We start from the raw sequence: 14918 nt of genomic DNA, 5'->3' as shown, positions 1-14918 counted from the left end.
GGGGTGTGAAATCCTCTGAGCAGCCCCCTTGCACACAACCGTTCCGAGCACCGCGTCAAGGTATCCGCCGCCAATATAAATAAAAGCGGGGCCAGTGGACATCCTTGCCGGATACCCCTTTGGGGGTGGATCCAGCCCCCTTGAGGTCGGCCATTGACTAGGACTGCAAAAGTGCTGGTCGCTACGCAGAGCTTCATCCATCGCACCCAAACCTCCGGGAAACCACGCTTGCGCAATACATTCCAGAGATATCGCCAGTCAAGCGTATCATATGCCTTGGCGAAGTCCACCTTCCACATAAATCCGGAGGTGAATGTTCGCCTCCAGGCCGCAAGAATTTCCTCTGCCACAACCACACTCTCCACCATGTGTCTACCCGGGACAAAAGCAGATTGAAGAGGGCTCACTAAATAGCCGATTACCTCGCAGAGTCTGTTGGCAAGTACCTTGGCGATGATCAGGTATATCGAATTGGAGAGAGCGATGGGCCTGAACTCTCCCACTTGTTCAGCTCCCGGACATTTTGGGATAAGCACGATATAAGCTTTGTTCAGCCGGTCCATCTCGCAGGTACCATTCCGGAATTCCTCCAAAGTCGCCATGACCTCCGGACCCACCATATCCCAGCACTCCTTGTAGAAGAAAATTGGCATGCCGTCCGGTCCCGGAGCCCCTTCAGCATTCAACCCACGAATGGCCAGCTGAGCCTCTTCAGTTGAGAAAGGCTCGATTAGCTTAGTTTGTTGCTCTTCCGAGATCCTGGGTGCGTCGGCTCCAGACCACTTCCATTTGTTACGCGGTCCCCGACGGTAGAAAGCCCAAAAGAGGTTAGCTAGGGCACATCCAACCTCCGTCTGGCCGCTGACCACTGTCCCCTCCACCCGTAAATGGTTGATCTTGTTCATTCTTCGTCTCCCACTTGCTGCTTGATGGAAGAAGTGGGTATTTGCATCCCCTGCCTCCAGCCAAAGCTGCCGTGATCGCTATCGCCAGTCCATTTCAGTCTTTAAATCCTCCTCAGCCACTACGTCCCGATGGGCTTGACGTGTCGCCAACTCCTCCGCTGATAAAGGCCGGCTATCCTCCTCTGTGTCCCATCGTTGTATCTCCGCAAGAGCAGCGTCCCTGGTTTGGTTCCGGTCCTCGCGAATCTTCCGACGGAAGTCGATGAGGTGTCGGCGGAGCCCTGTCAGCTTAGTAGCCAGCCGTGCCGACGCTGATCCGATAGCAGGAGCGGTACCCCACCACTCGGCAACTCGCCTCTTGAAGCCCTCCTCTCGTAACCAGGAATGATCTAGCTTGAAATAGGGGGGCTTTGCAGTTCCTGTTTGTGCCTGCCAGGAAATAGGAGTATGATCAGAAATAGGGCGGGGTCGGGACGTGACCTCTGCGAGCGGAAACATCTCCAGCAGCGCGATGGAGCATAGGAATCGATCGAGCCGAGAGCGCGCCAGAGGGCCTGCTGCGCTTCGCCAGGTGAATCATCGGTCCGAGGGCCCCATTTCTTGAAATCCACAGTTGGCCAGTAGGTTCCTGTACTCCGCCGAACCTGGGTCTATCCCCCCCAAGCCATTCGGCCTGTCCTCGGCCGCCACAGTCACATTGAAATCACCACCAATGAGAATCAGGAGCTCCTGGAATTTGTGGGCAAAGGCGTAAATATCTTCCCACAGTTCCCCTCTTCGCGAGGCCGGTGGTCCGTAGGCCGAGACCACCACCCATGTCCGCCCGTCCTCACGGTTGGACAAACGGGCCGCAACCACATGCTGCCCTTTCCACTCCTCCAGCTTGTCAAAGTCCTCCGCCCTCCAAGCCACTGCAATACCCCCTGATCGGCCAATTGCATCACCGATTATGTGTGCTCCATCACCCCCCGGCCGAGGGCGCCCCACACTTGGGGTAGATCCTGCTCTAACATAGTCTCTTGGATGCACACCACCTTTGCCCCCCATTCATTGATATATCTTCCCACTACTCCTCGCCTTCGCTCGTCACGGAGGCCTCGCACGTTCCATGAGAGGCAATTCATGGGGAGGCTACCGTGGCGCCCTCTACTGTCGAAGCCATCATAGCTCCTGCTGCTTCCGCAATCATTCTCGTCTTGGGATGTTCAACTCGTTCTGGCGCTGTCCCCTGGGAGCTGGGCTCAGCCGCGATAGGGGCAGCTGGGGAGGTGGCCCCTTCGTCTCTCCCCTCTGATGAGTCATTCTTGGCTGCTTGCTCAGGAGTTGCATCGCGCGTTTTCGGAGCATTGCGCCCCAAATTTTGAATGAGCGAAGAAACGCTCTCGGAGCCAATCGTGGAAAGCGCCGCAGACTTTTGCCTCCACTCTGTTTGGCCTGCCTGAGGCCCTGAGGTTCCCCTGGTGGACCGTCCGTCCCCTTCGATGCCTGTGGGGGGGTTCCCGACCATCACAAAGTTGGCCGATCGAGGAAGAGGAGGCGGTGGGACCACCAAGAGCTGGACAACCGGGGCCCCTGGGGCCGCCTCGCATAAAACTGATCGAGGGAGCATGCCGACGTTGTGGGGTTCCACTTCAAGCACTGTGATTAGAGGGTCTCCGCTCTCCAGCCCGGTGGATATAATCCGGCGAAGGCGAGCAAATTTTCGCACCATATGGGCTGCGTGTTCCACTGAGCGATATCCGAACGGAATGCCATGAGCCTCCACCAAGATCGTACCGTTCTTTATCTTGCATCCCCCGTCTGTCTTTTTGACTCCCCGCCATTTGACTGTTCCTTGCGCCGGCATCTGCTGGTGCCATCCACAGATGTTTTCTCTTGCTGCCCGAGGCAATCTTCTAAGTAGGAATTGTTTCTCGTCCACCATTTGGAGTTCCGCCTGAAAAAGCGGGGCATAGTGTTCCGCCAAACCTGCTTGAACTGCCTCCAATGTCGAAGCGCCTCCTTGAACCTCCCCGATGAGAGAGGTGACTCTGAACTCCGTGAAACTTCTCGAGTCAGCACGGCCTCCCAGCTTTAGGTTCATTGGGCACTCGGATCGGCGGTGACCTGTGCGTCGGCATTGGCGGCAGATTACTGGATCTCTGCAGTCTTTTGCGACATGTCCGCGTCCCAGGCAACGGAAGCAACAGTTCTCGTTGATTCGTTCAAGCCGTCGCTTCTGTTGTGTGGAATGCTCTTCTCGCTGGGCAAATCGGGCTGTCAAAGGGTGCACACCAGAGCCAGCCCCACGCGGAGCTTCTCGGAGTATGTCTGCAAAAGTACTCCGTTTGCCAGCGTCGGCCTCCAACCCCGCACAGCCTGGACTTCGCCGTTTGCCCGCCCGGTCATTCGGTCCGTGGCACGGGGGGGCCCGCCAGGCCCTACGGCCATAGCTTTGGCTTCTTCGTCGCCTGGGGCTAGGACTCGGGCGTCTTCCACTTCCCATCCCTCTGGAGCCGATGCTAAGTCGGCACACTCTGGCAAGATGCCCCGGCTCGCCACACTCATAACACTTCATAGCCGACCCCACATGTCGCTCCCGAGTATGGCTACCTCCCCCATGAGACATCTCAACCCTCCATCCATTTTTGCCATCAAGCTCAGGAATAGCATCAAGAGCACCCCTTCTGTCAACAAATTCAACAAAAGCATAACCTGGAGGTTTACGGGCCACCCATACACTTCTCAAAGCACCGTAGGCCCGAAACTTGTCTTCAAGCTTCCTTTTAGTAAAACTGGCGTCCAGGTTTCCAACGTATATCCGTGCCATGTATTTTGCACAATCGCGCCAAAGGAAACCCTCAGCAGATCCTTCACGTCGGCGAGAGGGGTGGAACCCCGCTTCAGGAAAAAAACGGCCGCCCTGAACCGACCGGCAGCCTCACCCCCAGTCCTTTCTTTCTTCTTCCTCGGGCGCTAGGGTTTCCGGTTCTCGCTCGAGCTCCCTTCCATGGCAGAAATCTTCATCACCCTGGATGTGGAAGCTGGGTCGGGAGCCGACGGAGAGGCTGGAGGAGGCAAGAGTTTTTGCAGCAGACGGCGGAAGGGGGGCCGTCGGTGTCGGCGACGAGGCAAGTGCCGACGACGAGTGGGCTACCGTCGGGGCCGACGGCGGAGATCGTGCCCGACGGCGGAGATCGTCAAGCTCCGGTGCCGACCAAGATGACTTACATTACTGCATAGCTTCGCGAGAGGGATATTGCCGCCTATCTCTCTTGTGGATCAAATTCGTAAAGCCTTCCGACGAAGAACGCTCAGAGATTTGCCGATTTCCCCTCCATTTTACCCTCCTCGCCACTCTCGTACTACTTTGAACATGATATTTTTTATAATAGGGCTTAAATTGCAGCAATGTAGAGAAGAACTAATCCCGAGTACAATGAGGCCTTGATAGAAAATAAATGCCACTAATAATTGGTCTGTAAGTATTTTTAACCAGTCTTCAGGGAGAAACTCTTGAACATGAGTAAAAACTATACTGATGCTCAGAAAAAAAAGGACAGTAGAAACCATAACAGAAAGACTGTTTCTCAGCCTCCCCCCGGGCTTCTTTCCCATCATTTTCTCTCTTCTTAATGCCCTAATCTAATTAGTGGATAATAGTAGGCAGTATCAGCCCTATTCAGTTGAGTGAATTGAGTCAGTCAAGCTTCACCTGCCTGCTCATTTTAGAGTAGCTGTTGACATTTTTTCAGCCTAAAGAACAGACTTCTCTTTTCCCCACAGCATAAGAGCATAACCGATGACCAATATCTACTGTTGTGAAAATATCTCAAAGAAGATATACAAACAAGAGAGAGCAAGAGAGAGTGACCTGAAGGCGAGAATAGTCTTCCTCTACAGAGAGTTGAAAGCATAGAGGAAGTCCAAGAAGCCGGTTCCCTTGAGAATGCCCTTGCCAGTCAATAGCTCGAAATCAAGGAGAAGAAGGAACCCAATAAGGGCAGCTTTCCCATTCAGGATCTCATTCTGTCTGGTAAAACCAAAGCCACCCACGTTCTCGTCTACAACCATTCTCACCTGCATCAGACATTGCCAAACCCATCAAATATATTCATTTCTGAAAAGTTAATAAAGTTCCCAGAAATTCTTTTTCTCAGGAAAATGAATCTAAAACAGACACATTCTTGTGAAAAAATGGAAATGGGTGGAGAACTGAGGTAGCACCTACCTCATCGACGTTGACGTTGGAGGCTGTGACCCCGGGTTGAGCTCTGCCACTGAAGAGGATCTCTGCAGACTCCCCAAGCTGGGTGTTGACAGCACTAATGCAGATGTTCTCATTGTCAATTTTAACGGGGTAGACGAAGAGGTTTCTCAAGGCCGGCGTGAGGATCCTGAGCACCGGGTTGTTGGGGTACCATGTTTTTATCGCCCCCGTCCTGAGATCGAAGGTACTATCTGTTGTTGGACAGATTATACATCCATCCTGGAAACTTTGAATAAATCCCAGAGAACAATATTTCATCACCCAACCATGAATAAACGTATATTACTCTGCTACAAAATAGAAACTAAAAATTATAAGACTCATGAATAGAGCACTTTCTTGGCGATGTCTTCCATAAAGTAAATGGCTAGCATGTTTGATATCCACGACCTCAGGATTTTCCAGAACAAGCAAGGACCAACGTAAAATGGTATGCTGATTATCTGAAATGTTTTTTGAAGGTATTTATAAGATAAGCACAAGAATTCGTGCACTTATTTATTTGGAAACGAAATTGGAACTGTACCCAAGAGTCTTAATGACCGGTACCACTGTCTAATGATTTCATTCTTCGAGTTTGGGGATATTGTTAAATGAAAAAATTATAACTCTCCAGGGGGATATTTGAAAGGTGCACGCCAAAGAAATAAGTATCTTCAAAGTCTCATACTATCCCTGAAACAACAGGGTTCGAAAGAAAATGAATTATTTCTCATTATGGTAATAATTAAAGTTTAAGAAACATATAACATCAGATTTTAGAGGAAAAACGTTCAAAGACCATCCACATCGTGGATTATAATCCAAACTCTAAGGCTACGCGCCACAGAAATCGAGCAAGATAAAGGAGGAAAAGAAGAATATAAACGGCGATTCAAAATTTTAAAAAAAACAAGCAAAGAGAAAAGCAGGCACCTGAGTGAGCTTGGCATTGATCAAGCCCTCGCTGTACGCGCCCTCGGCGGGGGACCTGTTCTCGATGGCGAGAACTTCATCCTTGTACCAGAGAAGCAGAATAGTCTCGTTGCCCTGAATGATCACCCGCCTCTCGCCTTTGGGAAGCGCGGCCAGCGGAACAACGGGAATCCAGCTCCTGCCATCGCCGGCGGCGCCAGAAGAAGCGACCTTGGAGGTCTCCGTGGCCTCGCAAGATATCCTGCGAGCAGATCGCGAGATCGAAGGCTTCGAAGGGAGGGAGAAGAGGGCGCGAGATCGAGGTCGAGGGGAAGCTGAGAAGAGCACCGATCCGCCGGCCAGGGAGGAGATCTTGCTCGCCGACGCCATGGTTGGAGCAGTGGATCGATCGATCGCCCTCGAGCAAGCCCTCCTCCTCCGACCTAGTTGAAGCTGGCAAATCCTCGATTAGAGGTCTTCCTGCGAGGGCCCTCCATGGCCACAAGATCGAGATGACGGTTACCTACGTGGCCGCGCCACAGGCTTGTATTTATATATAGTCGCTGGGCCAGATGGACGATGGACGGACCGCCCCGTCCCACGACCCTCCCGTCCTACTCGCTGGAGCAGTAGACGAAGATCGTCCCGTCCCACGTCCGGAATCAGTGCAGGGACCCGGACGGGACGGTTTTCTCGTCCGAAACCTCCGGACGGGACATTTTTTCGTCCGAGTGGACGAAAACCGTCCCGTCCGTTCATCCCTGGACGAATTTTTGTCCCAGATTACGTCCAACCTCGGGAACAGGACAATTTTTTCGTCCTGTGATGAAAAAACCATCTCGTCCGCATCCCAACATTGTATGTCCGGATTGTCCCAGGACGTGGACCATGGATGGGACGGGACGAAGATCGTCCTGTTGGACATCCGAAATCAGTCCGGCAATACGAATACTGTCCCGTCCATTCGTCCCGGGATGAATTTCCGTCCCATCCGGAGTAAAAACCGTCCCATCGCGCGTCCCAGACGAAAAAATACCTGTTCTATATTTTTAATGTATTAAATGTATGTTTAAAACCCGTTAATATGAATTTTTCTAAGTTTTTTAGGGAGATACAAAGGAGAGAGAATGCGGAGGGGCATATGTACAATTACTTTTGAGCAGCGTCAGTTTGCACAGAGTAAAAATACAGGGAATTAATGAAAAATGTCACAACGAGGCCACATAGATCTCATCCGTCAGATGTGACTCTGAGGTTTTTCAATCTGTACGTCCATCGTCCGAGACGCCCCGGATGAATCTTCGTCCTGATTTTCATACATTCCCCTGGGCGGGACGGTTTTTTCGTCCTGGGACGAAAAAAACGTCCCGTCCACGTCCCTGCACTATTGGTAGTCGTTGTTGGGTGGAGCCCACTAATTCTCTCTCCTCATTTCCTCAGGATGTGGATGGGACGGTTTCTCATCCGATTCTGGAGCCGTGGACAACTGACGGGACGGTTTGGTACGTCCCGATGACATGGAAATCTGGTTGAAGATCTGTTGACTGCTCGCAACATCATCGTCTGCCGCCAAAAAGACGTCAACGTGATGACAATGGTTGACGACTGTCTCAGTCAGTTTGGGTCATCTCGTCTATGGGAATTATTGACGTCGTCCGTCTGCAGAGTCCCTAAACTTCATCATCCTTCATATATTGACGTTATTGTAGAAGAAGGAAAGTTCTTAATTTGAGACCTTTCAGTTTCCCATCATGGTAAAATTAGAAACAGAAATCTCAACCCTCGACTATCAGCCACTTGCCAGAGAACTCACCATAGAATGTCAGCAGTCGCCGCTTGCAGGAGAACTCGTCTTCGTCTGCCCATCATCCTAATTGATCGTTGTCGAGGAAGCTGTCTACGCCATCGGTCTTCATCATTCGTGGCATTGACCGTCGTCGTCTCATTGTCCCCCAGCCATGACCCTCATTCATCATCATCGAGGGAGCCATCTACGCTGTCCATCATCGTCATACATGGCACTGACCGTCATCGTCTCGTAGTGGCCATTGTCATCGTTCCATCAGGTAGAGTAATGAGGGACGGACAACGACTGCAGATGCCTACTGAATATTAGACGTGGTCGTTCTGTTCTTTTGGTGCGAATTTGTGCAAATTGTTCGTTCTGTTCGGTTTTCTGAACAGAACAAAAAAAAATTCGAACAGAACATCGCACAAACCCATGTGTGGTTCTTTTGTTCGCTTTGTGCCATTTTTTGTTTTAGTTTTGTGTGAATGTGTGAATTTGTGCGAATGTGTGATTTTTGTTCATTTTTGGAAAAAAAAGAGAACATAACAAAGAACAAGGCTCTGTGCGGTTCTTTTGTACGAATTTTTTGTTCGTTTCAAACGAACAGAACAGAACAACCATGTCTACTACTGATGGAAATTCTCCATGTAAACCGTCAACGAAGGTTGATGACGTCAAGTTAAGGAAAATTTTGGTTTAAATAGCTCTTGTGCAATGTGCATACTAACCAATTACATTTTCAAAAAAATCAGTTCCCGCCAAAAATCAGTTCTCCGGCGAGTGCTCGGATCTTCACTTCTTCTGAAATCCATGGAAGGTCGAGGAGAGAATTCCGAAGAGTCCATCTGGATTGTCGGCATGAACCTGAAGATTGATGAAATCGGAGCAGGATCAACAGAACAGATCTCTGGAAATCAACGCATGAAGAACACGATCGGATGGATACAGTCTATGGAGGATCGCTCACCCAATGGCCTGCATCTTCAAGAACATGCATCTGAACTCCGGCGCCCTCCTCAGCCGCAAGCTCTTCCGCGGCGTGGATTCTCTGGATATCTTCCAGCGCCCATCGATGAAGGCTTCTCTCCGCTTTCAGGAAGTCCACGTGAACTCCTCGGGGCACGTCCTCCACTACTTTCCTGCACGAGCAAGGAGAGTTTAAAATCAAAGATGGAAGAAGAAATCAGATGATGAGCTGATTCTGTCTGAATGTCAAAGCTTTGAATCTCATCGACTGGGCTAACACATTATTCATTGTGCATTCAAGGTCATCATAGGAATAATCTTCCAGTAAAAGTGATGCTGTAAAGTTGGGGATTCGGCATTGTTCATAGGGATATGGATGCAAATGTTTAGAAAGAAACAAGATCAGTTACATACTATGTGATGGGAATGTGTAGGTTTACATATTACTTAAAAGTTTTGTGGCACCAGAACATAATTTCTAAGAAATTGAATGACTTTGTCACTGACTATCATCCAATGGGAAGTTTACAAAGAGATGATGACGATTTTGAAAAGAAGTGGGGAATACCATAGGCTTGTTTCTTCGTAAGATCGGTACATATCTGAAATTCCATCGAGATCAAAGATCCATGAGAAGCTGGAGGATGATTCTGAGGTCTTGCTTCGCTGAAGATTAGTCGCTACCCACTGCGCAATAGCAGATGATTCAATGGATGAAAGGTGCAGAGTGAGAGAGAGAGAGATGATAAGTTTTACTGGGTTACCTGCGAAACATCCGGCGAGAAACCTTCATGAACAAGCGATGCAATGATGTCTCGTTTCGATGAAATCTGCAATTTGAGAATTTACCGGTTATTAATTACTGCCAATTAAAAAATTGGAAAGAGGACGAAGGATTTATATACCTGTCTGGGCATTCGGCTGAGAAATTCTATGAGCTCGGAGGGACGATCTTCGCCATGGCCGCCGGCTCGAACTTTTCCAGGAGTTGCATCCAAGACCCAGACCTATAGATTTATAATCAGGATATCTGAACACTCCTTTTTTGTCAAGGATCTGTTTATTTCAATTATTTACCCTGACTGGCCGTGCAAAAGGCTTAGCGGCTTGATCCACCATGCTCAATGCCACTGCGCAGAAAATAATTATTGAGAAGAGAAAAAAATTGAGGGGCCCCTAAGAATAATTGAAATCACATGGCAATACCTTTTCCTCCAAAGCTATGACCAATCAAAACTCGAGGTGTTATTCGGAGTTGTCTCACCTGACAGATTATCCAGAAGAAATCATTCACAAAAAATAAAATAAACGGTTCTGGAAGGTGACCATAAGCAATGAAATACTGAAGAGATGGCGAAATTAAAATGGATTTTTATAAGAACAGGAGAATATATTACCAGCTTAAGAACATCAAGAGCTGCCGATGCAACTGTATGGGGACCATCTTTATTCAACGATGCGGATTCACCATGACAACGCAAATCAACCAGAAGGAACTGTTCGGGAAATATTTTATGTTACAGTCAAAAATGTTTAAACTAAGACATAGTTTCGAAATAAAGGCAATGAAAAAGACTGCCTCCACATATACAATCAAAGAGATCTAAATGGGCCTAGATTTTGTCCACAGAAAAAAAAGACGTAATAAGATTCAAAATACCTGCCACATGGGGAACTCCTGAGCTAATCTCCTAGAAAAAGATCCTGATCGTCGAACATTAATATCATTAACACAATAATAATAATAAACTGAAAACAAAGCAAATGTCAATGGAGATTCTAGTCGCAAAGTGTTCTTAGGATAATGAGAAATTTCTTTCAGATAGACAACTACATTTTAGCCATGACCGCAAAGTAGGATTAGAAATAGAAAAAAATACTACCTGTCAACATAAGAGTGACATGAATTAACTTTTTAATAAATGCAGAAGATTTAACAAAAGAGGCAGGTAATTTATGATTTATGAAGAATCACCGACCCCAGTTTTTCCTGCATCCAAGGATACCATGAAGAAGAACAGCTGTCGGTGGATCTGGGGCTGACTTTCCCTTCAAAGAACTCCATCTAACCTGAAAAACGTTTCTCAAAAGCTGTTATTCATTGAAGAGGGCGAAAAATCTTCAACTCAAAGATTTTCCAGCTCTGAAGAAAAGAAAATCTGACTATTAAGAAATATGGCAGTAGATTTCCAGCAGAAGAAACAATCTCAAAAGACCAAAAGCGGAAACGTTTGAGATCCTATCAGTCAAAGGGTGCAGTCGGCACTCACAAGGGCTCCTTGAACAAGATCATAGGCCTACAAAATAAAATATATAAAATTGAGCATGTTCATAAAAAAAACCACTTACATGCAAATAAATTGAGCATTTGATGTTTTCATCAAATAAAATAATTTCGATGATTAATGTGCCTTACCAGGACTCTTGAGTTTGTGGGCACTTGCAGACCATAGGAGGGCCTTTCATCCACCAGGGCCATATTTACAAAACGTCTGAATTTTGATGCAAGAGGCTTGTCCCTAAAACCGAATGATAATCGGCCACTCGAGAAAGCAGAAACCTGAAACAACTTCTTTTAAAAATGTGGGAGGTAAGAGAAAAAAGAAATAGAAGCTGAAGTTATTTCACATGAGCCGACCGGGTATAAATACAAGAAAATACCTCAGAATAACAGAAATGCCCTCAGAAGACCAATAAACACGGCGTATTTTATTCGTTCATTAATAAAAAAACTAAAATAATGATGCCATATTTGACGTCAATTCGGCAGGAATTAAACTTTACACGAAACCTGATAGAAAAACGACATGCGCTTCAGATCAAGCATGGCGGAACTACTGATTCTCAATGGCACCAGAGATCAACCATGAAATAATATTGAGGTATTCTCTGTGAAAATTTCACTGGAATGATGTCTGAATTAAGTACTTGCGCACATTAAAACACTGCAATTCCACGAAGCTTCACATTAAAAACACCCAGCGACAATCTCTCACACACCAGAACACATTCCAAAAATTCCGAAGCATCTGACTGGAACCGAAGAAAACGTTCACAGGTTGATGTAAGCTTCCATTTAACATCACTCAGAATGCATTCAATTGTGCCACAATGCATCCAATTGACAAAACAAGCAAATTAAACAAGCTTACAGTGAGAATTACTCCAAAACAAGTCGAGAAAAAAAATCACAAGAAAATTAAGATTCGAGACAAAGATGACGACTGAATTTTCACTTACTTCGGAGAAATCAAATCGTCTGTATTGTCGATCAGCCAACCGCGATATCCGGAGACCAGATCCGATCTCCACGGCACGGATCCATTTCCGCTCGCATTCGCACGGAGTAACGTACGAAATCCCCGCCATTCGAAGAACCAACTCCTAAGAAATTGTCTCTAAACCGGCGACGAACTTCCCAAATCAACTCGAACTCTCGCTGAAATTGTGGCTCTCCTCGAACTCACCGTGCCGGGCATCCCCAATTAACAACGCAATCAGCGGAGAATCCAACGAAGAAAAGCTCGCGGTCTTCATCCAACTGCCACCCACATCCAAAACTAGTTCCTCCCGGCCTTCTTTTCTGACCACCTCGCGCGAAACGTGCGGCTCAGATTGGCCGTGTTCGTCTCCCGTGCATCGCAGCACGTATCCCATATCACCTTCAGGATTCGGTTTCTGACTTAAATATTTTTAAAATAATTATTCAAATTAGCCTATTAAATAACGCTAAAACGAACGGGACGGGATCCAATCCTTTACCCATTTCCGTCATCCGTCCAGTGCAGTCCCGTCAACGATTGATGTCGATGACGAATTTTATTTAAAAAGCCCCCCTTGATCCGTTTATATTACATTTATTCTCTCATCGTCAACAAATAAAAGCGCGAGCGGAGTTGAGCGATTGTAGAAGGATTGCTCAGCGAAGAAAGTATGGAGACGACGGCGATTCCTTCGACTTCCTCTCGTCTCCCCTTCAAATCGCAAGAACCGGCTTATCTTCCCATCTTCTTCCCCAAATCCCTTCTTCTTCATTGTCGATCCAAATCCCTAATCCGATCTTCCCTCGAATCGACCCGCTCCTTCCCCTCCTCTCTCCCGATCCACGACAAGAACCCTCACGCGATTTGCAGAGACATCCAGCGGCTCGCGAGGCAGGGAAAACTCAAGGAAGCGCTCACCCTTCTGGATTACTTCGAGCAGCGGGGCGTCCCCGTCAATGCCACCACCTTCTCCCACCTCCTCTCCGCCTGCGCCCGCCTCAAGGCCCTCTCCGAGGGCCGCCAGATCCACGTCCATCTCCGAATCAACGGCCACGATCGCAACTCCTTCCTCCTCACCAAGCTCGTGCAGATGTACGCCTCCTGCGGGGCCACGGACGAAGCCGGGGGCCTCTTCTCCGAGCTCTCCCCCGACCATCTCCTCCCCTGGAACGCCCTCCTCAGGGGTACAGTCGTTGGAGGGCGGAGATGGAGCCACGCCACCCTCTCCGCCTTCTCGGAGATGCGCCGGGCCGGGGTCGTCCCCAATGAGTACAGCTTCTCCTGCTTAGTTAAAAGCCTCGCCGGGTCTCCCTCCCCTCTCATGGGGATGAACGCCCACGCCCTCTTAATCAAATCCGGCCACCTCCCTTCCTCTACTCTCCTCGCCACCAGCTTGATCGACATGTACTTCAAATCCCGCAAGATCAGAATGGCCATGAAGGTGTTCGACGAAACTCCCCACAGAGATATCGTCCTCTGGGGAGCGGTCATCGCCGGGTTCGCCCACCACGGGCTCAACAGAGAGGCGTTGGACTACCTGAGATTCATGGCCGCCGACGACGGAATCGCCCCAAACTCCGTAATTCTCGCCACCGTTCTGCCGGCGGCCGGCGAGCTCGGCGACGGGAAGCTCGGACGGGAGCTCCACGGCTACGCCGTCAAGTACTTGGCGGAGTTTCAGAGATGGCCGTTCATCCACTCGGCTCTGATCGACATGTACTGCAAGTCCGGCGATCTGGGCTCGGCCCGGCGGGTGTTCAACGGCTGCGATCAGCGGACGGCGGTGTCATGGACGGCGTTGATGGCGGGGTACGTGTCCAACGGTCGGCCCGACCAGGCCCTCAGAGCGATCGTCTGGATGCAACGGGACGGGCTCAAGGCCGACGTCGTCGCCGTCGCCGCCGTTCTCCCCGTCTGCGCTGAGCTCGGCGCGCTGAAGCTCGGCAAGCAAATCCATGGCTACTCTCTCCGGCAGGGCTTCCTCCCCAACGTCTCCATCTCCACCTCCCTCATGACCATGTACGCCGGCTTGGGGAAATTGAATTACTCTGCCAGGGTCTTCTCCCTGATAGAGCGGAAGAACATCATCTCATGGACGGCCATGATCGACTCGTTGGGCAAGAACGGGGACCCAGCCGCCGCCATCGCCTGCTTCCGCTCCATGGTCTCCGCCGGCCTCCACCGCCTCGACTACGTCTCCGCCAGCCGGATCCTCCGGCTCTGCGGCGAGCTCGTGGCGGCGAGGCTGGGGAAGGAGGTCCATGCCCGGGTGCTGCGGCTGGGGCTCTGCGGCGCCGCCCTGGTCGCCGCCGAGCTCGTGGCCATGTATGGCCGCTGCGGGATGGTTGACCAGGCCAAGGCGGTTTTTGACCGGGTTGACTCTCGCGGGTCGTTGACCTGGACCGCGGTCATCGGGGCCCACGCGGTCAACGGGCTCGCCCGGGAGGCTCTGGCCTTGTTCGGCGAGATGGTGGCCGCCGGGTTTAAGCCGAGCCGCTTCACCATCGACGAAGTATTGTCCGTTTGCGAGGGGCCCGGCTTGGTCAACGAGGCCGTGGAAGCGTTTGACCTGTTGACCTCGAGGTTCAAACTGATGGCCTCGGACGAGCAGTTTGACCGCCTCGTCGGCATTCTTAAGCGCGCCGGCCGGGTCGACGAGGCGAGGCGGTTCAGCCGCCTCCGGTCCGTCCCAACCGGCCGGCCCGGTCAAAGTCAACTCCTGGTCAGTTGATGGGCGTCATAAGGCAACCCGGATCCAATTTTTAAAATTGTTTTTTGTAATTAGACATTGTTTCAAGAGAGTGGTAGTGAAGACCAAGTCAATAGATAGGGTCGTGGGACCCACGATGCGA

The 14918-nt window shown here is 49.8% G+C and overlaps 4 protein-coding genes across 6 annotated transcripts; 1 reads left to right on the top strand and 3 right to left on the bottom strand.

Annotated features, from left to right (window-relative positions):
* Positions 1 to 2025: 2025 nt before the first annotated feature.
* Positions 2026 to 3714, bottom strand: LOC144705482 (uncharacterized). The gene has a single exon (XM_078578182.1). It carries the CDS (start codon positions 3712 to 3714, stop codon positions 2026 to 2028), a length of 1689 nt encoding a protein of 562 aa, XP_078434308.1.
* Positions 3715 to 4674: 960 nt separating this feature from the next.
* LOC144705485 (Rieske (2Fe-2S) domain-containing protein) lies at positions 4675 to 6561 on the bottom strand. Its single transcript, XM_078578189.1, has 3 exons — positions 6070 to 6561; positions 5116 to 5373; positions 4675 to 4964 (listed from the first exon to the last, which is right to left on the bottom strand). The coding sequence occupies exons 1-3, from the start codon at positions 6436 to 6438 to the stop codon at positions 4782 to 4784; spliced, it is 810 nt and encodes a 269-aa protein (XP_078434315.1). The 5' UTR covers positions 6439 to 6561; the 3' UTR covers positions 4675 to 4781.
* Positions 6562 to 8483: 1922 nt separating this feature from the next.
* LOC144705484 (alpha/beta-Hydrolases superfamily protein) lies at positions 8484 to 12368 on the bottom strand. 3 transcript variants are annotated; one of them, XM_078578185.1, is made up of 13 exons: positions 12044 to 12368; positions 11220 to 11375; positions 11074 to 11100; positions 10783 to 10873; positions 10464 to 10507; positions 10201 to 10299; positions 10010 to 10067; positions 9881 to 9933; positions 9709 to 9810; positions 9568 to 9633; positions 9372 to 9490; positions 8805 to 8976; positions 8484 to 8701 (listed from the first exon to the last, which is right to left on the bottom strand). In XM_078578185.1, exons 1-13 carry the CDS (start codon positions 12170 to 12172, stop codon positions 8630 to 8632), a joined length of 1188 nt encoding a protein of 395 aa, XP_078434311.1. In that variant the 5' UTR covers positions 12173 to 12368; the 3' UTR covers positions 8484 to 8629. The 3 variants fall into 3 exon arrangements, with proteins under 3 accessions (XP_078434311.1, XP_078434312.1, XP_078434313.1); XM_078578186.1 differs by having other exon boundaries at positions 11220 to 11372; XM_078578187.1 differs by having other exon boundaries at positions 11220 to 11363; positions 12044 to 12367.
* A 317-nt stretch (positions 12369 to 12685) lies between these two features.
* Positions 12686 to 14884, top strand: LOC144705481 (Pentatricopeptide repeat (PPR-like) superfamily protein). Its single transcript, XM_078578181.1, has one exon. The coding sequence runs from the start codon at positions 12737 to 12739 to the stop codon at positions 14795 to 14797; it is 2061 nt and encodes a 686-aa protein (XP_078434307.1). The 5' UTR covers positions 12686 to 12736; the 3' UTR covers positions 14798 to 14884.
* The last annotated feature ends 34 nt before the right edge of the window (positions 14885 to 14918 follow it).

The sequence above is a fragment of the Wolffia australiana genome, chromosome 7, assembly GCF_029677425.1.
Source record: "Wolffia australiana isolate 7733 chromosome 7, ASM2967742v1".
Classification (NCBI taxonomy): Eukaryota; Viridiplantae; Streptophyta; class Magnoliopsida; order Alismatales; family Araceae; genus Wolffia; species Wolffia australiana.
Note: the sequence above shows the minus strand (reverse complement) of the source record. Positions and strands in the feature narration are given on the sequence as shown.

Bases quoted from the DNA above. Each gene is read 5' to 3' on its own strand.
- LOC144705481 (XM_078578181.1), top strand. From the start codon at position 12,737: ATGGAGACGACGGCGATTCCTTCGACTTCCTCTCGTCTCCCCTTCAAA.
- LOC144705484 (XM_078578185.1), bottom strand. From the start codon at position 12,172: ATGGCGGGGATTTCGTACGTTACTCCGTGCGAATGCGAGCGGAAATGG. The intron at 9,491-9,567 runs GTAACCCAGTAA...GCTATTGCGCAG, and splicing joins TCTCGCCGGATGTTTCGCAG to TGGGTAGCGACTAATCTTCA. The intron at 8,702-8,804 runs GTGAGCGATCCT...ATCAATCTTCAG, and splicing joins TTGAAGATGCAGGCCATTGG to GTTCATGCCGACAATCCAGA.
- LOC144705485 (XM_078578189.1), bottom strand. From the start codon at position 6,438: ATGGCGTCGGCGAGCAAGATCTCCTCCCTGGCCGGCGGATCGGTGCTC. The intron at 5,374-6,069 runs GTGCCTGCTTTT...CAAAGTTTCCAG, and splicing joins TCAATGCCAAGCTCACTCAG to GATGGATGTATAATCTGTCC. The intron at 4,965-5,115 runs GTAGGTGCTACC...TGTCTGATGCAG, and splicing joins CCAACGTCAACGTCGATGAG to GTGAGAATGGTTGTAGACGA.
- LOC144705482 (XM_078578182.1), bottom strand. From the start codon at position 3,714: ATGGCACGGATATACGTTGGAAACCTGGACGCCAGTTTTACTAAAAGG.